The sequence below is a fragment of the Nannospalax galili genome, unplaced genomic scaffold (genome assembly GCF_000622305.1).
Source record: "Nannospalax galili isolate Female #2095 unplaced genomic scaffold, S.galili_v1.0 scaffold287, whole genome shotgun sequence".
Taxonomy (NCBI): Eukaryota; Metazoa; Chordata; class Mammalia; order Rodentia; family Spalacidae; genus Nannospalax; species Nannospalax galili.
The window spans coordinates 2,098,293-2,124,779 of NW_008357493.1; the positions used below are offsets into that span (position 1 = coordinate 2,098,293).

General features: G+C 39.4%; 1 protein-coding gene across 1 annotated transcript; it reads right to left on the reverse strand.

The window, feature by feature from the left end:
- Positions 1-400: 400 nt before the first annotated feature.
- Positions 401-24,701, reverse strand: Ccdc168 (coiled-coil domain containing 168). The gene is made up of 5 exons (XM_029557206.1): positions 24,471-24,701; positions 24,307-24,340; positions 24,176-24,218; positions 10,439-19,991; positions 401-9,727 (listed from the first exon to the last, which is right to left on the reverse strand). Exons 1-5 carry the CDS (start codon positions 24,699-24,701, stop codon positions 401-403), a joined length of 19,188 nt encoding a protein of 6,395 aa, XP_029413066.1.
- Positions 24,702-26,487: the final 1,786 nt, after the last annotated feature.

A 26,487-nucleotide genomic window follows, 5' to 3' on the forward strand; every position in this document is an offset into this window, starting at 1 on the left:
TCCTCACTATCTGAACCACTCCCTCTCTCCCTCTGTGCTCCTTCTGTCCATCTCCAGCTAGATCCTCTCACTGGTCAGTGTGCTACATACAGTTCCTCCTCCTCACCCCCAGCCATGGGGGGAGGGTGGAACAAGGGCTCCACCTGGGTCTGTAGATCTCTTCTGTTATGAGGAAGCAGTGTCAGTGGAAAGAAGAGCTCTTGCATGGTAGGATGGAACCCAGCCATCTGTTTTTTCCTCTTGGTGTCCTGCAACGACTACAAATCGATCAAGACACCAAGTGTACACACTGAGTAAACACACCAAGAGGCAACAACTTGACATTCTGTTAATTTATTTTCATAGAATATCACAATAGCAACCAGCGTTCCAATTCAGAGGAATCTACCTGTGGTTAATGTCAACCTTGATGGACTGTAAGTGACCCCCAAAACTTTTTGGATGAATTCCACAGATTCCAAGAATTTGAAATATGTGCCACCCGAGGAGCTTGGAAGTTTCTTTTCTGTAAGATTTGGGGTGGAACAACCCAGCGAATGGTTTTGAGGACAATGTTCTCTGGGTCTGCTGGTACACAGGCATAAAAAAATGGCTTGTAATCTCTTCTTTCTGAATGGAAGTTGATATTCTCCTGAGGAACTTCTGAGGCCGGCCTATGATCACTTTGGGGATAACTTGATCTTTTTGATTCATAATGATGCACGCTCTTCTTCCTTACACGTTTCTCTTTAGTGTCAGTATGACCATACTCTGAGTCCCAGTGAACATTATACTTTCTGTGGGAGTCAGATTTAGCCTTCCTTCTTTCTTTGATGTGTGGGTGCATGGGAGATGTACCATGGTCTTTTGCAGGACGCAATATAATAATCGATTCAGTTGTTGTGGAAGTTAAAGAGCAGCTTGTTTTGCTCCATGTGGTCCATGAACGCTTCCCTTCTCTGAATGATGTGGAAGATGAAGTCGACTGAATTTCTACAGTGTTGGATGAACTGTGAGACAACCAATCCAGAAACCGTGTTTTGGAGAATGGTCTGTATTTTCTCCTTTTGTGAGATTCACAGGAAGGTGATGTCACAGGGAAGGTTTGTTTTCTATGGATGCTAGTATGTTGGGTACTTGGATCTTTACTGTAAAATGGTTTCAAACAACTTGTTTCTTCTACTTTGAGATTTGCCAGAGGAATGCCTGGGGATATGCTGAAATTTTGTGACTCCTGAGTTAAGTAAAAGTTAGTTTCTATGAACACACATTCCTCACTGTCACTTTTTTCTGGAGCTAGATGCTCCTCCAAGTTAGCTGAACTCTCGGTATTTAAGGGAATATCAGTCCACTCATCAGAAATCCAAGATGAATGTGAATCAGCTAAATCAGTAGCACTTTGCTGAGTCCTTGAAGCAAAACACTTGTATGAATTTGTTTCCTGAAACCATACATGACACTTTCTATATTTTTCTGGTGTCACATGGGATTTTAAATCTGAAAGAACTCTGCTATCTTTCTCATCCATGCCTCGTAGACCAGGATCAAAGGCAGACACAAGAGTTGGCTCCTGGAATTTTTTTGGGAGTAATATGTTTTCATTTTTGCAAGCAACATGTTGTAGAGGTCCTTTATCAAAAGAACGAGTGTGATTTTTTCCACTGTCATCTACTTTCTTATATCCTGAATGCACGCTTAACTTAGGACTATGGTTGGGGAGTATATTTGGCTTAGGGAACGTAGCAACAGGAGACTTAGATATAGAGTGGAGGTATTTGCGTTCTAAATCATGATCAATTTCACAAAATGATTTTTTATCAAAAAGTACTAAGATTCTGTTTGCTCGAACTGGTCTTTTTGTGGCAGAATGGATACACTTAAATAAAGGTTTTGACTGATCCTGGGCACTGGCCTTTACGTGAGATTCTGCCACTATTCTGGGGAAGATTGCAGTTTGCATCTCCAGGGTTTTTGTGGAAAGGTGCATGAGAAGGTGCTCTTTTTCCTTCTCTGAGAAGGTTTGGAGAACATGAGTTGATGGTAGACCGTCAGTGGAAGTTGCTAGTAATGTTATACCTTCTTGCTTTTTAATACCCTTTGGTTCTGTCGCAACTTCTTTGCTGCTACATGAAACATTAGTGGTGGGTATTTTCAGACATCTAGGAAGGGGAAAATCTCTTTGGTAATCGTGTTTTAAGTTGGGTTCTATAGTATCAACTTCTGGAGACATAAAATTATTTTTTTTATGTCTTGAGGAAAGCCTCCAACTGTTATCTTCTGAAACAGGCCCTTTAGGGTAAGAGTTAAGCTTCTGTAAGAATATGTTTACCATCTCTGGTATCTGATCAAGATTTATTTCAGTTGCTTTTGAATCTAAATGCATAGTGAGCTTATTCCTTGATTCCGGGGTCATATGTTTTAAAAGAGGCTTGCGCAGCAATATGGCATGTGTTTTTGATGGTGGGTCTGAACTCTCTGGAAAAGGTGAGGACTTCAAGTCATCTGGCTTATAGGCTTGTGCTTCTTCCATTTTGTAAGAAGGAACTTTGTCTTGGATCTTATTTTCAACAGGAGCTTCGAAGACATTTTTAAGTGTTTCGTAAATGGGAAACAAACGTTCTACAAGTGTTTTGTTTTCATTACATCTAACTTGAGGTGGCATGGACACAGTTCCTGGAGCAGCTTCTTGTTGCTTGAAAAGCAGGGGACCTTCCCTAGCATCAAGGAGTTGGAGCCCAAATACTGGCTCTACCAGCGGAGAGGGAACATTCATACTCACAGTTCTTCTCATATGAGTTTCCGCAATATGCTTTGCATCTTCAAGTGTAAGTGGGCACTCTAAAGGTGTGTGATTGAATTTTGATATCTGTTCTTGCTTAACTGTATACATGTCAGGGTTTTTCATGATCTTTAAATCATTACTCTCTGGAACAATCCATTCTCTTGTTTGTGGATTTAAGTTCTTTTCACTTACTTTACTTCCAAGGGTTGCCTCTGATCTGACATGAGGAAGCCTCTGTACTTGCTGATCATTCACTGCAAAGAACTGGGAATTGTGCAGACCTGAGATTGTAAAATTCAGTTCCTTCACATTGAACATATCCTTAGTTTCACTAGCATCTAGCGATTTCTCCTGGGACAGATAGCTTTCCTTTACTCTTCTTAGATTTGTTTTAAATGCTACTATTTCTTCGGCATGAGATGGAGTCATCATGGAAACACACAGACTTCTGTTTACTGCTGTTGGGGCATCTTTCCTACCTGAAACCATGTTTTTGGGTGTGTTGAAGGCAGATTCTAACTTCCTTCTATTTCTTGGACTACTACGTCCTGGGATACCAAGAATCCTTGAAATTGGGTACTTTGGAATTCTCATGGTTAAATATTTGGCTTTCAATTCTCTTTTCAGATTTGTTGTTGTGAATCGTCTTTTCTGGATTTTACGAGAGAGAGGAATATAGACATAAAATGAATCCGGAACAATTATTTGAAGCAATTTTTGTTTTGCGTGAGACAGCTCTTCTTCCTTTTTGAGCTTTTGCTGGACTGAGTAGTTCTCCATGTAAATGGTTGACTGAGTCTTGATCTGAGGTTCTGCTGTTGGGGAACTGCTGGTCCCCGTTTGTAGTTTCTTGTCCAAGTTGACAGTGCAGTTCTGTATTTCTCTTTTGTGCTTTTCCAGATATGCAGCTCTGCTTGTACTTGTATTTAACTTCCCGTCTTCCTGACTCACAGTACTGTTGTCCATTTCTCGTTTTTTCTGTTTCAGATTTACATCAGGGCTTGTGTCACCATCTTTTGCCTCCATGTGTCTAGATTTTAGTAGGCTATGGAACTTCTGAGATGATTCTAGATCACATTTGTCTTGTTTTTGAACAAGCCATGATGAATCTTTTCTTCTTGTAGCATTAAACTCTATAATATTCATATATACCACTGGTCCTTGGCTGGTGCTCACTGTAGTTTTCTTGCCCACATCTTCTTGCAAAGGTACCCCCTGATTTTTATTGTGAACTGGAAACTTAAGAGAAGGGAAGGAGTCTGGCTCTGTCCAGGGTCCACTTTGGGGCTGTGTCGTGACTTGCATTTTCACAGTAACATTTTGCTTTTCTTTATTTTGAGACATACTGAGTTTGGTGCTGCTTATTTCTTTCAGCAATCTCTTCCTTAATGCTAACACGCTGGGGCAAGACATTTTGCTTATGGAAGCATTGCTTTGTATATTTTTCTTTGGCTTATCAAATTTGCCTGAACCCAGAGAGTCTACAAATAGTTTTGAGGAGGTTTCTTGTTTACTTTTTTCCTTCTGATTCTCAATTTCAGTTAAAGGTTCTTTTTCAAAATTTTCTGGCTGATCCTTTTGTCCTTCGAAGGGCATGTCTGGAATTTTTTCCTTTCTTATGGTACCTAATCTTGTGAAATCAGTTGTAGCATCTTGTGGACTTAACTCTCTTTCTTGCTGAGAGCTGATCATGGAGTCTAACATTTGTGGCCTGGCCTCTCTCTGGGGCAAATAGTATTCTGTTCCTTTAATACTTTTACTGACACCTTCAAACGACTCTCTATTTGCTCTTTCCTGGGCATCTGATAATTCCTGGAGATTTTTCTGTGAATAAGAGGATCCCGTAAACTTTGCTATGTTTTTCTGGGCTTTGTCCTGTGACTCTGTAGAAAAGACAGGAGCTGGTGGTATGGACAGGAAAGTCATTTTTGTAAGCGTATTTGGTTCACCTTTACCATTTTGCTCTTTTTTCTCCAGCACCTTCACATTCAGGACAGATTCCTTTGTATCAAGATGATGTGAAATTGGTGAGATTTTTGCCCTTTTACAGGGCACCCCAACTGTCAGGTCCACTTTTTTTTCAATCTGCGGTGTCCACTGTTTTCCCCTTCTGACACCATTAGCCACTGCCTTTGTGTTTGCCATCTTCTCTGCACCTGGCAGTGCTGGGACCATATGTGGCCGTGGAGAAGATGGTTGACTCTCAGGCTTTTCTTCATTTACCTGCATACATTTATCCAGGTTAACACTGCTTAAAGAAAGTGTGGAAGTATAAATTTTTCTTAAAACTCGTTCACCTTGACTGTCCTCATGTTCGTTTGATTTACACCTGTTAATACAGATATGTAGCTGTGATCTGCAGAGCTTCTGGGATGGGGTTGATTTCAGTGACTTCAGAGTTAGATCTGTGCCTCTCCTGTCTATTATTTCTTTTCTGTCTGTCTCTTCTTTCTGAGGCATACGTTGTTTTGAAACATCTTTCATGACATCACCAATCATTGGCTCTGTCGGTACTGTTTCCTCATCGCCTGATAGTCTCTGCAAAGCAGAGTTTGTAAGTCTTAGCTTTGTGCCATCTGATTCTGTTTTCTCATCCAATTTGGGATGAGGCGCATATGGTAATGAAGGAGAAGACACCAAACCTGATTCATCTTTAAGTTCTTGCAGCTCTATTTCTTCATGTTTGGGGGCTGTCATGAGCTTTATTATTTCTTCTCTACTCTCTTCCTGTTTGGCTGATATAAGTTGCTTTCCATTTTGTAGACTGATTAAGAGATCATCAGTAATTGGCAGTATATATGTACCTCCTTCAGCACCTGATAATTTCTGGAAATTTTCTGTGACGACAGAGGATCTTGTTAAGGTGAATGTGCTTTCTTCCTTGGTTATAGAATTCACAGTAAGGAAAGGTTGAGAAGACACAGTCTTAGATGCCTGAGTCAGCATTACACTTGACTTGTTTTTATCTTCCTCAACATTTTCCTCTTGCTCTCTAGTCTTCCTCTGAACGTCACTTACGTTTTGTGTATGTAAGATAGGTGATTTCTTTGTCTTCAAGATATCCTTGGAATCCGTTACACTATTTATACCCACAAGTTTTTCTTTATCTTCCTTTTCTTTCTGTGATATGTGTTCATTTGATTCTTTTGCATCACTGGAAAGTTCTCTGCCAGTTACTTCTGCATCTGATGATCTGTTGGATGAGGTGAACAATTCTACAGTTACATTTCTCAGATCCACAAGCTTTTGTCCTTTGGTTTTCCTCTGCGACTCTTTGGTACTGAGTATATGTGGTAGTAGTAGTTTCTCCACCTTTGGATTCATTGATTTGGAGATCTTTTTGTCTTTCACATATTTTTTGAGTCTATTATTTTCTTCTTCTTGTGTTGAAGACTGTGTGAGTTCTTTCCTGCTGATTAACACCCAACCATCGGATGACTCTAACATACAATAATCGAATAACTCAGTGTATACCTTTTCTTCTGACTCTGATGTATCCTGCATCTTTGGTGGTGGAAAAGAGAATTGTGTTCCACCTAGTATACCTTCTTTTTCATTCACTCTAGTGTCTGACTTGAGGAAACACACAGAAGGCCGTGGAGTAGTTCCCTTTAGAACCATTCCTGGTTCACTTTTCTCTTCCTGTACCTGTTTTAGTGTCTTTCTGTCATCCAGATGTATGCATGGGGATATTTTTGCTTTTAAAGTTAATCTGTCTTCTGTATCTTCTGTGTCTGTGTCTATACATGCTACTTGCCCCGTAGGCAGTGATTCTTGTGGCTCAGGGACTACTATGTGGTTTTGTATTATTTCTGATTCAACATCTTCTTTTGTTTCTAATTTAGAGACATCCAAAGACATGACAAAGTGATGAGTTTTGCTCAGAGGCATGACTCTGTCCTTACTATCTCTTGGTTTCTTTTTACTTTGCTTATTCACGTTCACTTGACATTTTCTTGTTTCGAATATACCTAAAAGGGATGCTTTCTCCCTCTTCACTGCTGTGGTCTTGGGATGCACTGTGTTTGTCTCAAAAGTATTTGCTCTGTCCTCTTCCTTATGTGATATGTATCTTGATCTTTTTGAATCAAGTACAGTATCATTCAAAGGAGATACCGTATCATTTAATTTCTCTGTGTTGGAAATTTCCATGTTCCATGAATGTGAAGAAAAGGGTCCTGTTACTCCCAAAGTTTCTTCTTTGACTTCTATTCTCTTGTCTAATTTACTGTGAGAGAAAGATGTTAAGATTGGACCCTCACCTAGCTCACATTTTTTTTCTTGTACACATCCCAAGTTTTCATTTACATTTGTCTGTTTTTCTGTAGTGTGTGGGCCACAATGTCCAGTGATAGCTGGTACATGTGAGACTAATACTTTATCTATATTGCAACTTGTGTCTTTGGGACACATTACATCTTTTGTATTCACAATTTTTCTTCTACCTAGCCACATCTGTGGCTCACGTTGTTTCACGGTTTTTATATCGCTTGATTTATTACTGTTCTCAGTTGAATTTATACATTTCGTCTTCCCTGCACCAAACAATTTCTGATGCTGTAGTTGTGAAGTAGCATATTTTATAACTGCTATATTGTTTTCTTCTATTATTGTATCCAACTCATGATGAGAAGGCTTAGAAGGAAGAGAGTCACAGGGAATGACTTTCTCTTCACTTTTACTTCCTCTCCCTTGATTTTCACGTGTGCGATTCCATTTCTGTTGCCCTTTACCTTCTGGACCCACTATCTCCTGTTCTTGACAGCCTCCTTCTGCTTCCCCTTGTCCTGTACTTCCTGTGTCTGCATCCCATGGCATTTGGCTTTCTGGGTCCACTCTCCCTTGCTCTTTATTGTCTCGTTGGCATTTCCCTGGCTTTGTACAGTTTGGATCTGCTTTCCCTTGGTCTTTGCCATCACAATCACACTTCTGTTCTTTGCCTTTTCTATCCATTTTTCCTTTGCAGTCTTTATCCTTTGTGTGCACTATGACTTTCTCAGCAAACGCTTTTGCTTCATCCTCTGTTTTCTGTGGCATGTGATCTTTTCCTTTTTGTGTACTGCTTGGGATATTACTCTCCATCCGTTCTTTACTTGCTTTTATCAATGTGTCTGATGACTTCTGGTGTGGGAGTTCTGGGAGGGAATATATTACTACTTTGGTTGTATCTTCTGCCTTTTCTATCCTTGTATTTGATTTTAAGCAAGTGCTGGGATTTGTCACAGCTACATATGATTCATCTTTCATTTTTTGTAGTTCTTTCTCTTGATCTTTGATGTCTAACTCCATTTTCTGTGAAAGTGGTGGTATTTTTTCTTTCGGAGGTATGATTTTTTCTGTTTTTATATTCTCTTCTTTCTGGATTGCATGTTCTATGAAAAGTTTTATACTGTTCAAGATAGATTCACAAATAAACCTTTTATAAGTGATTTCCCTCCCATGTCCTGATGGTTCCTGGAGCTTTGACTGTAGACTAGCAGATCCTGTCCTTATTTGCACAGCATCCTCTCCATATAGTCTGGTGTCCACTTTAGAGTAAGGCAGGGGAGATATGGAAGATTTGCTTTTTTCCTTAACTTGTTTATCTTCTTGCATCTTTTTATCCTTTTCTTCAACATTAAACAGTAATTCCTGTGGCACTGAAGATTGTTCCTCCCTCAAGGAGGGTCTTTGGAAATGCATCATGTTCTCAGAAGCTGTATGCAATTGATCTTTTGGTGGCATAGGTTTTACTTTATTACTGCTTAAAATATCATTAGTTGCACCTGACAACTCCTGCAGTGTTGATGATTGAGGGCAGAATCTTGTTATTTCTTTTAAACAGCCCCCTGTTATTTTAGAACCCCATTCCATGTCAGATGAAGGAAGAACGGAATCCCAGGATTCATTCCGAACTACATCTAGATTATTTTCATTGCCCCGAGCAATGTCTTTTGATGCTTTCTCTTTCACTGGGTTCAAAACTTTTGAATTTGATGTTGCTTTTGCAAAGATTTGGTTCTTTGTGTTATCAGTTTGATGTTGGTACAATATACAGGATGAAACAAATTCCAGAATTTTTTCTTTGTTCTGGTTAAATATGTTCAATTGTTTTGCCCGCAGTTTTTCAGAAAACTCCACTTTCTCTCTACTTAACTGTAATGAAGTGTCAGCTACTGCTGATTGATCTTTTCTTCTGGCATCTCTGACGCTTAGAGAAGTGCTATCCCTTTCTTTGTTATTCAGGGTCTGTATTAGATGGAGAGGAGTCCTCTTGTGGCAAGGTACAGAATCCAGAATTACTCTGGGTCTGTGACCTGGTTTTTTAAGTCCACTCTGACCTCCACCCATTTTGTAAATACCCTCCAGATTTGTACAAAGAAACGTCTGTGCTTTGGAATCTAGTACAGTATCAGTTTCTTTTAGTCTTTCTCTTCCTAATATATGTGAAATATTTTTTCTGATAATATATACATCTCCTTCCTTAGCCATCTCTCCAGTATTTTCCAAATGAAAGGACTCCCTAACAGGGCAGGGGACCAACCCCGAGTTTGCCTTAGCAGTGCCTTCTTGTTTTGGCAATTCTTGCACCTTACGAGTCTTTTGCTGAAATGTATCCATCTCTATGAGAAATATATTCTGCCCTTTTGAACTTGATGAAATATTCATTTCCTTCGATACTTCGCTTCCCAGTGGAACTGAAACAGAATCTACAAGGTCTTGCTGTACTCTTTGTGCAGTGAGGAATTCTTTGGGTCTTGGGGCATTAGAGGTTTCTCCATTCTCTGGAAACACGATACAGTCTGTTTCCTTTTCCAAACTGGCATTCAAATCACTGTGTCTAGGCTCTTCCACTTGTTGGTCAATAATTAACTGATCTCTACTCTGTGGAAGAATATTTAGTAAAACCACTTCGCGTTCCTTTGGCTTGATGATACATTGTGCTGGTCTTCTGATAGTGCTGGGTACTGCATACCTATCAACAGGCTGCAAAAACATTTTAGTTTCATTCAGTGATTTCTTACGTTTTAGCTGAGGAAGACTATGCATTTGCTCTTGTGGTTCATCTTTTCCCACCTTTAATTCTGTAAGTTTTTTAATTTGAGATGCAATATAGCCAGAACCACAAATACCCTTCCAGACTAAGTTTGCCACATTTTTTCTTTGAGGTAACTCCTGCTTTTGAATGCTCTGTCTGAGTTCCTTTCTGTAGCTGTGGGTTCCACATCCTGTAATATTAAGCCTCTGGAAAGCAGTAGTCTTCCTCACCTTCATATTTATCCTTTTGGGATACAGGACACTTTTCACAGAAGTTGTTCTTCCTTTATTCTTGTGGCTTATGACATTAGGAGAAGCAAGCTTATCTGCATAAACATAATCTCGACTGATCCCTTGTACACACAACCTTTGCTGTCTCCACAATGTGTCCATATTTCTGTTCTGTTCTATTCCATTTCTTTGCTCGACGATACCGCTGTTCTCTATTGTGCTGATACATTGTGCTCCACATAGTGAATAATTTGAAACTAGATTGGGATTCGCTGTTGTTTTTACGTCTACTAATATTTCAAAATTTTTAACCTTTCTAACTTTTTTCTTCCTTTTCTCCTGTTCTTTAATCAATAAGAGTAGTTTTTCTATACTTTGTGGCATGTGAGCCATATCTGAAATATATGCTACATCTGATATTTTCTTTACCTGTTGGACTGCTTCCATTAAGAGTTTGTCTTTTATTTTTATATCTTCCTTTGGGTTTTCACTATGAAGTTGATGTGGTACACAAGAGGAAATGGATCCCAGATGAGATTCTGCAAGAAGATTTGGCTCCTGTAGCATCAGCAACCTGGGAGTAGGTGACGTTTCTTTTGAATCCAATAGGCTGTTTGTCACTTTCAATCCTTTTGTTCTCTGTGGACTTGATGGTTTGTCTTGTTTGGTTGTGAATTCTTTGATTGTTTTTAAATGAGGCAGTTCCTTCGTGGGAAAAGAAATGGATCCCAGACTGCTCTTGAGAATCACTTCTGGTTCCCATATCCCTTGTTCCAGGGGAGATTTCTGTGGCAGGACTTCTTGCCAGCCACTACAGACTTCTGTTCCTCCTCTACTTCTTGGGATGTCAAGCCCAGGGTAATTTGCTTCACCTTTCTGTAAAGACGGCTTAGAGCTCACCCTTCTTTGTAGATCTTCTAATCTTCCAGGGTGATCTTCCTTTATTTGCTGTGACCTAACCCTGAATGGTTGGGCATACTGCTGATGAATGTCCTCTAAAGCACACTGATGGTCATGCTCCTCCTTGTGATTTCCTTTCAATGTTCCAGAGGTGCTGGCTGTGTCAGTATTTCCTGACATTTGCCTTTTGTTTGATGGTTTCTCCAGATCTAGCTGTGGAAATATGTTCTTTCTCCCTTCCAGCTTGTCTTTGTCCAGTTTTACTTCAGGAAGCTTTTTAGTGGGGTGCCTAATGCATTCAAAGTCAAAATTAGCTTTTGGAACTATGTTTTCTCCATTTTTACTCAGGTGGAATGAGTGCTGGTGCTGAACGTTATCTCCAAGTTCTTCTTCATTACTTCCATTCCCACGTCTCAGTGGAGGAACCGGTATTTTCTTTGCCTTCAGCTTTACTTGTTTGGTACAGACAGTACTGTTCTCATCTGATGTTTTCACCTTATCTTCTTGCCTCACAATCTCAGTATAGGTAGGGTCACTGGCAAAAGAAAAACTGCAGATAGGTCCTGAGATACTGGGTTCCTCCTTGTTCTTTTGCATGGCAAAAGACTTTGGATTCGTTTCCCAGCTTGTTTTAAATTCATTGTTCTGTCTTTTTACTTGAAGAGTATGCATATTAGAGAAAAGAACAAACTCTTGATTACACTTTTCTCCAACTTTTATATTTCCTTCTTGATCTTTTAAATAAATAGCTGTTTCCTGAAGAGCAGTGTTCTTGGAACCCACTGGATTAACTGAAAGTGTTTCTGATTTGAAAGGAGCAGGCTGTCTCGATTGACCTACTCCAAATGCAAATGGTTGGGTACTCTGTGGAGCTACTGTAAACAAAATTGGTTGTCCATACTCTTCTCTCTCTTTAAGTTTTGTTTTGTCTAGGGCATTTCCACTTTCAGAAGATTTTTCCTGCATATCCCACATGCCATGGGATGGCTCTGCTTTTATATGCCGAGCAGGCATAGAAGTATAGATAGAGTTTAAATCAGCATTTAATACACCATTCTCTACTTTTGTCTTTGAGGCTTTGAAGTTATTCTCATTTATGTTTACAGCAGAAAGCTCTACATCATTAAGTGATTGTAAAACTGCTGGTTGCTTTACTTGTGAAGGTATACCTCTGGGAACTGAAAAGTTACTTGCTCTCTGGCTACCAATCTGTTTTTTAAACTCTTCTAAAGAATTGAAATCCCTGGCAATAGAATTGACAATATCTGTCAAAAAACATGGAGATTTTTGTTTTAAAGAAGAGTGGTCAATCTTCTCTTTGCCTTGTTTAGTGATGTGGTGACCTGCTGGCTCACGGATGTCTGCACAACTGTGTGATTTCTCTGTGCTTAGGAGTCCATCTGTGAGATAGATTTGCATGTTGTTGCTTTCTAATTTTGCATTCATTTCTAGATCAGTCTCATGCATCTGACTTTGGGAGGAAAAAGATTTCCTTAAAAGCACACCTTCTGACTTTCCAGGACTAGGTTTCTTTATGAGATGTACATTTGCTGTTAAGTGTTTTGTATAAAATGAACCAGGTTTTATTAGCCGTTCTTGCTTCTCTACCCCACATTGTCCAACATGTAGTTCTGCTTCCCTTAGAAAATCAGAACTACCCTTGCCAATGGAATCAGCACACTTTGTTATGCCTTCAACTGGTGAGTCCCCCTGTGTTGGCTGTGTGTGAGTAAACCTTGATCCTCCCGTACACATCTCCTCTTTGAACTTATTTTTCCTTATAATGTTAGAGGTACCTGATCTGACGTAAATGGTACTTAGAAGTAGATCACTCATGTTTTCATTCTGCCATATTTCTTTCACTTTGGTTCTTAATCTTGATTTAAATTTTCTATGTTTTATGGTAAAGTGTCCTTTGATTTTGATTATCTGTGAAAGTGGTGACTTCCTTTTCTTCATAGTTAAAAATCTGTTGCTCATTGTAATTTTATTTTCTGATAAGTTTACTGTGTTTACCTGGCTTTTAGAGGCAGATAAGGAAAAATTGGAAGGTCCCGAGAAAGTTGCGGTTATGTTTGCTTGTGACTCTGCCTTTTCCTCTATCATAAGACCAGCCACAGGTTTTTCAGGTGTCCCGATAGAAAAAGTGCCCCCTGCTGCTGCATCAAATGACAGTTTATCAGTTATTAAATTGGGTGGCCAACTCATAGGATCTTCAGTAGTGCCAAGTAATGCCATTCCCACTTGATCCTTATCTCTCATCTGCCACTTACTGGGATGCTTTTTCTTTCTATGGCCTCTTGTGATGTTAAGCAACTTTGAAGCTGATGGTTGCCTTGTGTTGGGTCTCACATCTCTTTTGCCCAGCAACTCTAATGTGTGGCTCTCACTTTTGGATTGAGATAACACAAGGTTGCAGTCATCTGAAGGTTCCAGAGCTGTTTTTAAGTCATCTTGATTCCATGCTTTTTGTTCAGAAAAGGGATAGTCACGTTTTCTAGGATTTTCATACCAAGTATTATCACATGGTATTGAGTGCTTTGGAAGTGGAGCCTTTTGACCTACCATGCTGCTTTGTGTATTGCTCACACTGGCCTGTGCTGGCCCCTCATGAGGCGGCTTCTTTAACTCTGGATGAGTTGCTGAATTCATCAGTTCTACATCAGATTTCACACAAATAGGGTCTAACATCTTCTGAGCACTGAAATTGAATTGTTGAGAAATCAGTGGGTCTTCTTCACCATCTTGTCCTTTTACAGCCTCAGTACCATTTGAAGTAGTAGCCTTATCAATGGAATGTGTACAGCAAGCTGTCTCTTCATGTACTGACTGGTCTTGCGGCTCAGGACTAAATTTCATTTTCCGTATCATCTCTTTTATTCTGTCACATGTTTTTATGCCAAGGGACAGAAGCATGGGAGAGGGAATGGCATTTAGGGATGGATCTGCCACAGGTTCACCTTGCTTTGTCTTGGTTTCTGATCTGCATTTTAATTGCTTTCCATGGTTTGGTGTGCCACATCCTGCAATGTTAAGTATCTGAGAGACCACTGCCTCCTTTGCTTTTAAAGCTAGAGAGCTGGGACTTATTTCAAGCCTCTTGTTCATGAGTTCTAAATTCTCTTTAGCTATAGGTGAAGCAAGTGTGGAGAAATCTGAAGACTCCAGCTTTGTTGCTGCTGATTCTTGAGTCAATAGTCTCTTATTTTTCTCTGCTATGATCATACTAATCCTATCAAGTAAGGCATAAGGACATATTAACTCAAAATTCTGTGATTTGGAGGCTGTTGGAGGTAGATTTTTTCTACAGTCATGCTGTGGGATAGTAAGTACCTCTGAAATCGATGCTTTTCTTCCCTTAATTCCACAGGTGGGACTCATTTTACTTTGTAAGACTTTACATGTAAATACCTTGCTCTGCCTTTTAGATTCTGGTAGATCAGGGGTGGAGAGATTCAAAGACAATGGAACAGTTGCTTGTAGATCATTTCTAAGCTCTACGCATTCCAAATTATCCCAGTTGTTCAGTTCACCCATATGAATCCCATCAGCTGGGATGTCATGTTTTGTCTTATAAACCATAACTTCTTCTATTTGTAATTCTTCTGATTTTAGGGGAGGAAGTTTTGAGCTTGATGTGCATGTGACACCTTGGGTCTGAATGCTTTTCTCTGGCCCTTCTCTCTGTGTTGGATCTGCAGACTGACTCTGTTGTGGGACATCTTCTTCTATAACATACAGAGTGCTCCTAGTTCGGTTTCTCGATTTACGAGAGTTAAGATCCTTGCTTTGACTTGAACAAAATACAAAATGTTGGCTATACCGTGGAAGTGATTTGAATAACAGATTGTCATCCTTGTCGTCATCATCATCATCATCACTTTCTTCTTCCTTTTCATCTTGAAGATCAGTTTCCTTGATGTCCTCTGAAGTAACACATCCTTCATGAAGTGGTATCTTTTGCTTCATTAGTACAGAACTGAGTGTTTTTACTCTTGCTTTGCCTTTTTCTATTTCTATATTGCTGTTAATATCAGTATCTGGTGTCAAAGAGTAGGTTTTATCTGGGTCTTTTTTATCTTGATATGTGTCTTCTATTTTTGTTGAGTCACATTCCATTTTTGCCTGGTGGCTTGGACTATCAGATGGCACTGATGACTGCTCTGCCCTCTTCCCACCAGCAGCAGCCTGTTCTTTGTGAAACCTTTCATCAGTCAGGTTATCATCTTCTCTTTCAGAAAATGCATCATCCTTGGCTCCCTCAGACTTCAGAGGGGGATAACTGGAGTAGTTCTCTAGTTTTTCTAACTGAAATTGATCTGGGATGGGGCATGAAGTAAAACATGAAACAGTTTTTGTAAAAGGTGTTTGTGGTTGTACCTGAACTGTTGTTCTTCCTGGTTGGTTCAGTTTCTCATCTGGTTTGACAAGCTCATTGTATTTTTCCTGATATGTACTGAAAATGAGGCTACAGCTATCCTCTGGGACCTGTGAAGCTTCAGGTTCCTCCTCCTCCTCCTTCTCCTTCTCTTCCTCCTCCTCCTCTTTCTCTCCATTCTGTTTTGTGTGAGAGGAACTGCTCACATCAACATAACCTGGGCAGTATACATTCATTCCAATTGGTGTTTTCTCTTGCATTAGCTGCATATGGCCATGTCCTCCTACTCTCCAGTTATCTCTCTGTGCTGTTAAATTTCTCTTTCTTTTGTTGAACAGAACAGGAACCTTGGAATGAATGGGGGCCACATCTGTATCGGTTATGCTTTTGCTTTGTTGCAGACCTTTCATTTCTTTGTTGGGGTTCAGTTTATTCCTGTACCAGTAGTTAACACTTGGTAAAGCCAATAGCTTTACTACTTTCATGGTTCTACATCTCTGACTCACTGGTTTCTGCTTCCGTGTTCGTAATGCTGTTTTCTGCTTTTTAGGCCCAGAAGCAAAGGACGTTGTAACAGAATCAGAAGACTGTAGGAATGTCACTTGCAAATTTGTTGGCAAGTCTGAATTTTTTTCTTCAGTATACAAATTTAGTTCCCTTTCCGAGTTTTCATCAAATTCCAAATCATCTGATGTCTCTGTGTCCATAAATTCATTAAGCGATGCATTCTCTGCTTCTGGAGGTAAAATTTTAGGACCCACAGGGACTTCCACGCCATTTTCCATTTTGTTGGTTTTCTGTGATTTTTCAGTTTCTATGGGATCCATTCTGAGGCTGCCCTGAAACATAGTTTGTGCAAAATGTTTTTGGTGTTGTACACCCTGCCCATTCACAGGTTTCTCTTGTGTTAAAGAGACGAGCAGTGGACCTGGTTCATCAAGGTGCATTTCTTCCGTTTCATCAGCATCAGAACACAGGTCTTGGCTGTGCTGTGGAGCTGCCTCTACAGAAGCTTTTTGTTTCTCTTTCTGAAGTTTTCTCTCTCTGTTGTAGAATACCTTACTCTCAGCCAAGAAATCAATACATGTTTTGATTGCTGGTTCCTCTTGCGTTGACTGAGTGTGATAGAACGTTCTGTGCAATCTGCTGTGGATGCGAGAGCAAAGAGTGTTTTGGCATTCGGTTGAAAATGCTTTAGCTTGATTTATCTTTTTAAACGTGGTCTTGGAGTTCAATTTTGATTTCTTTCTATTGCCTGCAATTCTGAATGTTTTTGAAGAAGGTAGCTTCCCCCTCACATTTGTGAATTCTCTCTCTCTCTTCTTAGGGCAAGTCAAGTTAAAAGTCTTTGAGAAAGCCACTGATAAATCTTTTGATAAATTCCTTTTTTCTGTAGAACCAAAAAGGATTTCCCTTGTCTCATTCTTGTTACTCGGAACATCACTTTCTCTTTGGTTTAGAGGGTCTCCCATCGGTAATCTCTCTGATATTAGAGGACCCATCTTCGGTGCTGCAGAACACTGGGACCCTGTTTGTGTCAATATGCTCCTCTTTGTAACTGCATCATGCAAGGAATCCATTCTCTGTAGGTCAACAGATTCCTCAGCTGTTTGTGTGAATGACACTGTTTGATATATTTCTTTCTCTGTTTTAATCTCCTTCGTTGGATGGGCATCCAGTTCGAAGTTCCACTTGTGAGCTACTGCTTCTGGTAGAACTTGTTTGACTACCTTCACATCTTTGCACAATTTAACTGCTAGTGTATCTGGGGATTCATTTTCTTTATTAAAAGAAGCTAAAGTCTTTTTTTCTTTTTCAACTTTAGATTTTTCTTGTGCTTTCTTCCTATGCATTTTACGACCTGGCAAACTAGACCTCGGAGGATGGACATTCGGAAGCATATGTGCCAACATTTCATCATGCAGCATTTGTTTAATTATAACCTCAGGGCTGCCTCCCAGTTTCTTCATATGTTTTGGAGTACTGTGTGCACTGAAACAGAACTTGGGCGAAACTACAGGCTTCCTTACTTTTGTAATTTTCTGCCTGACATTGAAGACATTTTTTGTTCCTGACAAATTTTTTATTTTGAAAGGCCCCATGGCAACTATATGTAAGTCTCTTTTGAAACCTTCTTTCTTTTCTGCGATATGACCATCCAATGTTTTCATGGGCTTTTCACCAAAGGGGACCCCATACTCTGTTTCCATTAAATTCTCACCAAATGGCAAGTTCTCTGGCATTGAAAGTGAATCCACAGAGTCTGCAGCCCTTTCTCCGCCTGTAGGTTTGTCTTTGTTTTGCTTCACTTTCTCAGCTTGTAGTGAACCTGGGATGAGGCATAGACTATCCTCCAAAACAGTTTGTGTAGAGATAGACTGTATCAGTCCTTCTGTTTCTTTATATTGAATTTTTCTGTTTCCTGAACTGATAGGTTCCATTTCAAATTTGATACATTTGTCCTTTTGCTTCAAATATATGTTGAAGTCTTCTGGCAGCTGTGGGACTGCCTCTTCACTTCGTTCCTCTTCCTCTCTGTCACATTCTTGTGGCTTTTTAAGTATGTTCTTAGCAGTATTCTTTACTTCCTGTGTTATCTTCTCATCTAGTAATTCCTTTTGCTTTGATGCAAAATGACTATAGTTTATTACTGTTGATGTGCTGCCTGTCTTGGTTTTCAATTCACTCTGTATTTCTGTACCCAGTGTTTCGGAAATGATAGTATGCATGACATTATGAAATGTATCTGATGTCCTTCTATCTTGATGCATATCCTTTTTATTGGATTCCAGCATCTCTCTTTCACTTGGGTTTTGATATTCTGCAATATTAGGCATTAATGGTCTCTCTTCCTCTTCCCCTCCTCTATTCACTTGAACTCTCATGCTTTTTAATTCTTCATTTTTCTCATGCTTTTGAGGTCCTAGGGAAATCAACAAATTGACACCCAAACACTTCAGAACAATTTCCAGTGAATCTTTTGCATTCTCCTTGTTTTCTCTTAAAGAGTACCTTTGTGTGTTTGGTGTACTCATTATTAATTCCTCCGCGGTCTCTGAATTTTGCGGGTCCATCTGTATTTTCATTCCTCTGCTTGTTTTGGGAGATGAAAAGCATTGCTGCATAGATTCAGATATCACTTCTTCTGAAAGCATCTCATACTTTGGAACATTCAGGTCAAACGTCTGCTTAACCGAGTCTTTGCAAGACTCCTTACTCTCTTCGTTTGTTTCAAATAATGAGCAAGGCGTTGTAAGTTCATGAGTGTTGACCATGAATGGCTGGTCTACATTTTCAATACTGTCTGAGTTTTCCCTCTCCATGGAACTCCCATAATAGAGTTCCTCTGTAACTGGTGACCTGTTTTGCTTCTGCAGAAAATAGTCACATTTTATTAAGTCTGTTGCTATATTTTTTATGAAATATTTTTTAATGTAAGGAGTAGTAAGCTTAGAGACAGGAATAAGATGCATAGCTCTAGCTGACATGCTTTTCTTTTGAAGTAATTTTTTCTTCTTGCATTCTAATTCAATCTTATCTTTTGAAGTATGACATACTGTCATCAGAATTATCTGTGAATTAGATGTTTTCTTTGCTTTTAGAGATGAAACTTTAAGAGTGAGTTTTTTTTCACTATTTGATATCTTTCTCCTGTTTTTCCGCTCTTTAATGGTAGGTGAAGGAGACATTGAGCTGTCTATAGAATACTGGCTTAATTCTGATGAAGCAAGTGGCTGCTGGCTCTTTGGCATTATCCTCTTTTGTTGTGGACTTAGACTTGAAGTTAGAAATTCAGCATTCTTGAAAACACTATTTTGCCCTTCAATTACATATTTAATGTTGTTTGAATCTTCAGAATAAGCATAATATTGGGTCTCACTGAAATGTTCATCAGACCCTATGCCTTCGACTGAATCTTGTGTCTCAACAAAACATGGGATTTTGATGAAATGTTGGCTCTTGTCCATATCTTGGGCCTGGAAGGAGTTTTGTATGCTGCTAGAAAATGGTGTCCTCATCAGAGCTGGAATTTGAATAAAATCTGGCTGGCTGCTGACTGATTCTTGGTTGTAAATGTATTGTTGCGTTTGACTAGTAGATTGTGTTTCATAAAAGCTTTGATCTTGCATAGCATCTTCTGGAAAAGAACCTTGTACTTGGGCAGGAATAATCATTTCATCAGCAAGTTGACTTTGAGTTAATGGCTCCCAAGTTATTGGACACGGATAATTAGCTTTGCTCACTAATGTAGCTTGGGATCTTGAGAGAATTTTACTTCTCACATTTTCTTCCACAAGTTTAATTTGGTCACTAGAAAGAAATAAATGGACAAAAGGGCACGGTGTCACATTGAGATCTTTATCTCTTGCAGTAAATTTAAAAGCTTTTTGAAAACTAAGATGATCCGGAAACCTTGTCTTTTTCTTCCTGTTGTTTTTCATTATTGAAAATAAATTCTTTGAGGAAAATTGTATTGCTTGACATTCACTTACTGGATCTTCTGTGTGGCTCATGAAATTTTTCTTCTCTTCTGAGTGAAATGGTGACAAAGATGCACTGTTTACACATGATGACGAATGACTTTCACAGAAGTGGCTTCCTTGATATTCACACTCATCTGATGAAAAAGTTCTCTCTTCAAAGTCATCTGCATTTTCTTCAGAAGGAAGTGTTGAAGTTATTTTTCCCGAAAACCTTTTAACTCTGGGATAGAAGAAAATAGGTCAAATGAACTGTCACTTAGAATATACTTAGAAGGACTTCCTCTAGATTTAAGGAAAATCTATCATGTATGAAAACAGATCTCTCTACAGAAATAGAGATAAAGGGGAAGCTACTAATCACATTATAAAAGAATTCATCATCTAGTCATTTTCTTTAATAAACCAGTCAACTGCTGAAGTTCACTTATAAAAGTTCACTGTGAAATCACATATTTCAGGGAACAGGAGAACGTCTACCTCAGTATCTCTCAAAGTATTTATAACAACAAGTCAAAGTGTGAAGATTGTATCCTTTTACAAAAAACATCAGTTTCTGTTCTCTACATTAATTTTCAAAGAAAATTTAGTGGGTACAACAGAATATCTGACAGTATAAACTCTTGTTTTCTACAATCTCATCAGCTAATAGAGGAAGAGAAAAGCCTATATTTGGTGAAAGTACATCTCAGTACAATTTTGGGGTTGGAGCAATAATGTGTAGTAATGATCACACAGCACTGGAATTGCCAATATCCACCTACTGCAAATCATTACTCCCAGTCTAACAAATGCTCAGACCCACAGCATCCACATTATCTAGTGTGATGGTTAATTTTATTTGTCACTTTAACTGAGCTGTGAGTATCCAGGTACATGGTCAAATATTATAATTGATATTTCATGGAAGATATTTAGGAACTAACATGTAAACTAATGAAGTCTGAATAAAGCAGACTGCTCTCCCTAATACAGCAGGAGTCATCTAACCAGCTGCAGGCACACATGAAACAAAAGAGTGATATCCCATAGCAAGAAGAAATTTTGCCAAGATAGTTCTTAGGCTTAAACTATAGATTTTAGATTTCCTAGTAACTCTAGTTGCATAGGCCAATATTCTAAGATAAACTATCATCTGTCTATCATCTATCTATCTATCTATCTATCTATCTATCTATCTATCATCTATCTATCTATCTATCAATCATCTATCATCTATCTACCTATCATCTATCATCCTCTATCTATCTATCTATCTATCTATCTATCTATCTATCTATCTACCTATCTATCTATCATCAGCTATCATCTATCTATCTAATGCCAGGCCAATCACCAAGGGGCAAAACTAAGATACAAAACTAGACCTAGTCAGATGTCGAAGCCAGTACCTCTGATCCCAGCACTTGGAAGACTGAGGCAGTTCTGAGTTCAAGGTTGGTCTGTGTTACATAGTAAAACCCTGTGTCCCAAGCAAAAATTAATTGATGGACTAATTAATTAAAGGTAGACCTTTTGAGACTCCAAATTTGTGGGGGTTTTTTCATCACAGCCTGTTGTTGCCATAGAGCTGATGTTTCATGAAGCCTTCTTCAAGACCACTGCCTATTCCTTCTCTTATTTTTCAGGATACCTTCCAAAGCCCCCAATAATACCTGAAATCTGCAGATAGCACCCAACTCTCTATACTATACTTTTTCTTATACATATATTAAATCATTAACTAATTTTTACTGTGCTGGAGATTAAACCCAGGGCCTAGAGCATCCTAGGTGAAAGATTAACAACAAATAATAACAGTAGAGCAATTTATAACATGCTATAATGAAAATCATGTGAATTAGTTTATTTCTCTGTCTCAAAGAGTCCTCTTTTACCTTTCACTTAAAGAAAGCACTTTACAACTTCTCTTTGGATGTCTGAATTTCCAGCACCAGTGCTCACATGCTTTGGGGCCATTATTAAGTAAGGATTACCTGAATACAAGCACAGCAAGTCTGAAAACAAAGATGGCCACTAACTGACTAATGGGAAGATGGCATATACAGCATGGATGCATTGGGAAAGGGATGATTCTGGGCACAACACAGCAGGTTGGCATGTTTCATCAAGTTCCTCAGAAAGGCATGCAATTTAAAGTCATGAATATTCTATTTCTGGGTTTTTCTATGTAATGTTTCCAGACTATGGTTGACCTCAGGGACTTGAATTCATGGAAAGCCAAACTTCAGATTAATATATCTTTCCTTAATGCCCCTGAAAAATGGCACCTATGGTTCATTCATACCTAGGCAAGAATGAGAGGATAATAACACATAGTGTGGCAAAACTTCAGTGTCTCTGATGCTGAAGTTGAAAACCCATTTTTCCCCATTTTTTTGTGATTTCTTCTTACCTGTAAATCCTCTGATAAACCATAAGGACAGCACACACCTTACCCTGCAGTGTCTCAGACAGTCCAACAGGACTTACTCCAATTGCCATGCTGAGTCGACCCAGTAGTTTGCAATGGCATGCCTACTCCCAGCCACTCCTGGCAAGAATTCTACTTATCTTGCCTCTCTCTACACAGTGTTGCAGCTTTCCAAGACACCTGTCTTACAATTAAAGTTTCTAGGACCCAATAGAATAATAGAGCAACTAGGTTAAATTAATAAAAACTTTAACAACATTCATTCTACACCAAGAAATGAGTGATTTCACAGAAATAAGAAACATTCCTCTTTGTGTATGTGTTGTGTATGCATACGTGTATGCATGTTCACATGTGTGGTTCATATGTGTCTGTAGGTGTGCTTGTGTATTTGTGAGCATGCCCATGGAGGCCAGAGATTTAGGTCAGGTGTCATCCTCCATCGCTTTCGACCTTATATATTGTGGCAGGGCATGTCACTTGAACTCAAGAGCCCACCCATTGGGCAGTTTAATTAGCCAGATTGTTCTGGAGATTTCCTGTCTAAGCCTCCTGAGTGCTGGGATTACAGGTGGACACCATACCCATCTAGCATTTACATGAGTGCTAGGGATCTGAACTACAGGCTGCTTGTGGGCAAGTGTCTTACCCACTGGGCTACCTTCCTAGCCCCCAAACACTCCTGTTCTTATATAGCTACAGTGGTTAGTTTCCCCAGAATTAAATTCAAGCTTTGTAACATGGTATAGAAAGCCCTCCATGACCCTTCTGCTTCCTCACATTCATCTCTTGCTATTCCCTGATCCATGTTAACAGTCCAGCATATCTGAAATCACAGTTTCCTTCTCATAGCTTGCTGCTTCTATTTCTTTGTCTTGGCGTGCCCCTTAACTCTATTTTTAGGCTATTTTACATCCATTCTTTAAAATCCAGCTCCAGGGCCTGTGAGCTAGCTCGGCTGGTAGAGGTGCTTGCTGCCAAGGCTGACAACCTGTTTGATCCCCAGTGTTTGTGGGGCAAGAGAACTGACTTCTATAAGTTGTCCTCTGACCTCTGCATGCACACTGCATACACACACACACACACACACACATAATAAACAAATAGATGTAATTTTAAAAAGTTGAAAAGCCAGCTCTAGCATAGTCTTCATGAAGCCATCCTCAACAGCCCTAGGCTTGCTTAGGTATCTCCTGTTCCCAGACTGTGAGACAACCGTCCTTTGGCTATGTGTCTCTTTAGAGACCAGAAAGCATCTTCAATCTGTATCTTAGCAACAAACAGTTTCCATTATATAGATATTTAACCATTTTTTAATGAATTTTAGTTGAAACCACTAAAATAGCAATAGAGAGTAGTGATGAAGTCAATATTTAATCCACAGTAGTGAGATACCTGATAGATTCTGATTTGTATTCCAAATTTCAGAGAGCATCTACCATTTTTACAGCACCAGTTCAGTGTGGGCTTGGTCCATAATAGACGGCAAATGATTTTTTCCAGTTCAGGTATAAGAAGTGGTGGTTAGTAATTCTTTGTGTATAGTGAGAGGAATAAGCTATGAGAACATAAACTGGGTGTGGTGGCGCATGCCTTTAATCCCAGCCTTTGGGAGGTAGAGGCAGGAGGATCTCTGTGAGTTCGAGGCCAGCCTGATCCACATAGCGAGTTCTGGGGCTACAGGGAGACCCTGTCGAAAAAGACCCCCCCCAAAAAAAAGAGTACGAGTCAGCTAACCCTGTAAACTGTATCTCTCCTTCAACTATGAAAACAACACTACCTACTTTGAAGGATAATTTCACTAATATATGAAAAGCCCTTAATATAGTTTAGAACACAGCAACCATTTAAGATCAACGTTGCATTGAGTTATAATGAACAATTAGAATCCACTGTGTGGAGGGGAAGAGCCTTCTCTGGAATTCAGAAACAAATGCAAGTTTGAATAGGATGCCATCAAGCTATTTTATTTAATTGCAAAACACATCACTTACTTTTCTTCTGCAGATGAGCACACAGCTGCCCGACTCGCTAGACCTATGTGGGATTAAAAAGTCACAGTATCAGTGGAAAATATCTGGCCAAACAGGTTTCATATTAAAAGATGAAACTGTATGGTATTTACCAAATGTCAACCTTCTCGGGACGTTGTCTTCACTCTATTTAAAGATAGAAGATTAAATGTTACAGAAAAATCCAAAGTGAAAAAAAAAAGAATCTTTTGTTTTATTTTTACAAATTATTATGCATGGTTTTGAGAAACAGAGGAGGTCAGTCAACCCTTCTTACCTTCTGAGACTCTGGACTACCATTTTCCTGTAGCTCAAGCTTCTTTTTAAGGAATTCAAAAGTTCTTATGAGGATTATCTCAAAATAAACTCCTAGGAAAACTATAAATAAGATTGTCATCCAAGCATTTTTTAAAATCCAGTCGCCTAGAAAGTCCCGTATCGTGGAAAATGTATTCTCATCCAATATACAATTCAAGATATTTTTAAAGAAATAGTACAGGTTTGACATGATGGATTGGTTTCTCATTCAAAAGACACTGTTCCCAGATGCCCTCCAAATAGTAAAAGTTGTTCTGTCCATCTCATAATCATTTGCAAAGCTCTGGCACAAAAACCACTTCTAGTGTCATTCAGTGCCTACCCCAAATGCACCAGCATTTGCTCCGGCCTCAGTAAAGCAAGGTGCGTGTCACAATGGGTGTTTAACTGAGCTCACAGCGGCGTCAACAATAATGAAAGTTCCCTGGTAAACATGCACAGTACACACAGTGCTAGTGCTAGAAGATGGCTGGTTACTTGGTTTTGGCAGGATCTTGTACTCTAAAGCCTGTGCTGGTCTGGAACTCCCTATGTAGCCCCGGCTGACCCTGGACTAGAGAGCCGCTTGCCTCAGCACAGGTGTGCACCATCTGTGTTGGCATCATTAGTTTTATTTTTTTTTCAAATAGAGTCTTATACTGTAGCCCAGGCTGGCCTGAAGCTCATTATAAAGCCCCAAGGCTGACCTTGAACTCAAGGCAATCCTCCTTCTTTGCCTTCTCAAATGCTGGAATTACAAGCATGAGACATCATACCCAACATATGTAGTTTTAAAATTTTCGTTAGTTTAATAAAAACAGCATAATTGCTGAGCATGATAGCACACACCTTTAATCCCAGCACTTGGGAGGCAGAGGCAGGTGGATCTCTGAGTTCAAGGCCAGCCTGGTCTACATAGTGAGTTCCTGGACAGCTGGGGCTACAGGGAGACCCTGTCTCAAAAAGATCAAAAAACAAAACAAAACAGTATAATTCTACACAGTCTCAGTGTAATTGGATCATGTTAAAAATAAATTTGATTAGAAAGTATTTAATAGTTTCTCTATCAGCAATAGCATTTCTTTTCTTCTTTTTTTATTGTTATCTTTTTTGAGACAGGGTTTCCCTGTATCCCCAACTGGCCTGGAACTTGCTATGTAGCCCAGGTTTGCCTTGATCTCACAGAGACTGGCCTACATCCATTGCCCAAGTGCTGGGATTAAAGGCATACACCACCATGCCTGGAAGTGTTCTAAAAATACTTATTTTTATTTTATGAGTGTTTTGCCTGCATATATGTAAAAGCAGCATTATGCATGCAGTGCCTGAAGAGGACAAAAGAGAATGTTAATGAATGGTTGTTAGCTCTCATGTGGGTGCTGGGAACTGAACCCAGGTCCTCTGGAAGACCGGCCAGTGCTTCTAAATGATGAGTCATCTCACCAGCCTCCACATCAGCAGTTGTGTCTAATTTTATTTTTTATTATTTTATGTGTACAAGTGCATTGCCTGCATGTATGTAAGTGCACTCATGTTGTGCAATGCCCACAGAGGTCAAAAGACGGCGCCAGATCACCTGGAACTAGTTACAGATGGTTGTTAGCTGCCATGTGGGTGCTGGGAATTGAACCTAGGTCTTCTGCAAGAGCAGTCAGTGCTCTTACCTGCTGAACCACCTCAACAGCTCAGCAATAGTGTTTTTTATGCTTTCTTGCAGTCAAGAAAATATAGTCCTTTCCTAGAATGAATGTTGAGCTGACAGGCATAGCAAATAAAAATACTAGATGTTGCCAGGCGTGGTGGTGCATGCCTTTAATCCCAGCACTCGGGAGGCACAGGCAGGTGGATTTCTGTGAGTTCAAGGCCAACCTGGTCTCCATAGTGAATCCAGGCCAGCTGGGGCTATAGAAAGACCCTGTTTCAAAAAGACCAAAAAAAAAAAAAAAAAAACAAAAACCCAAATCTAGATGTCCTACTTATTATTTTTATTTATATTT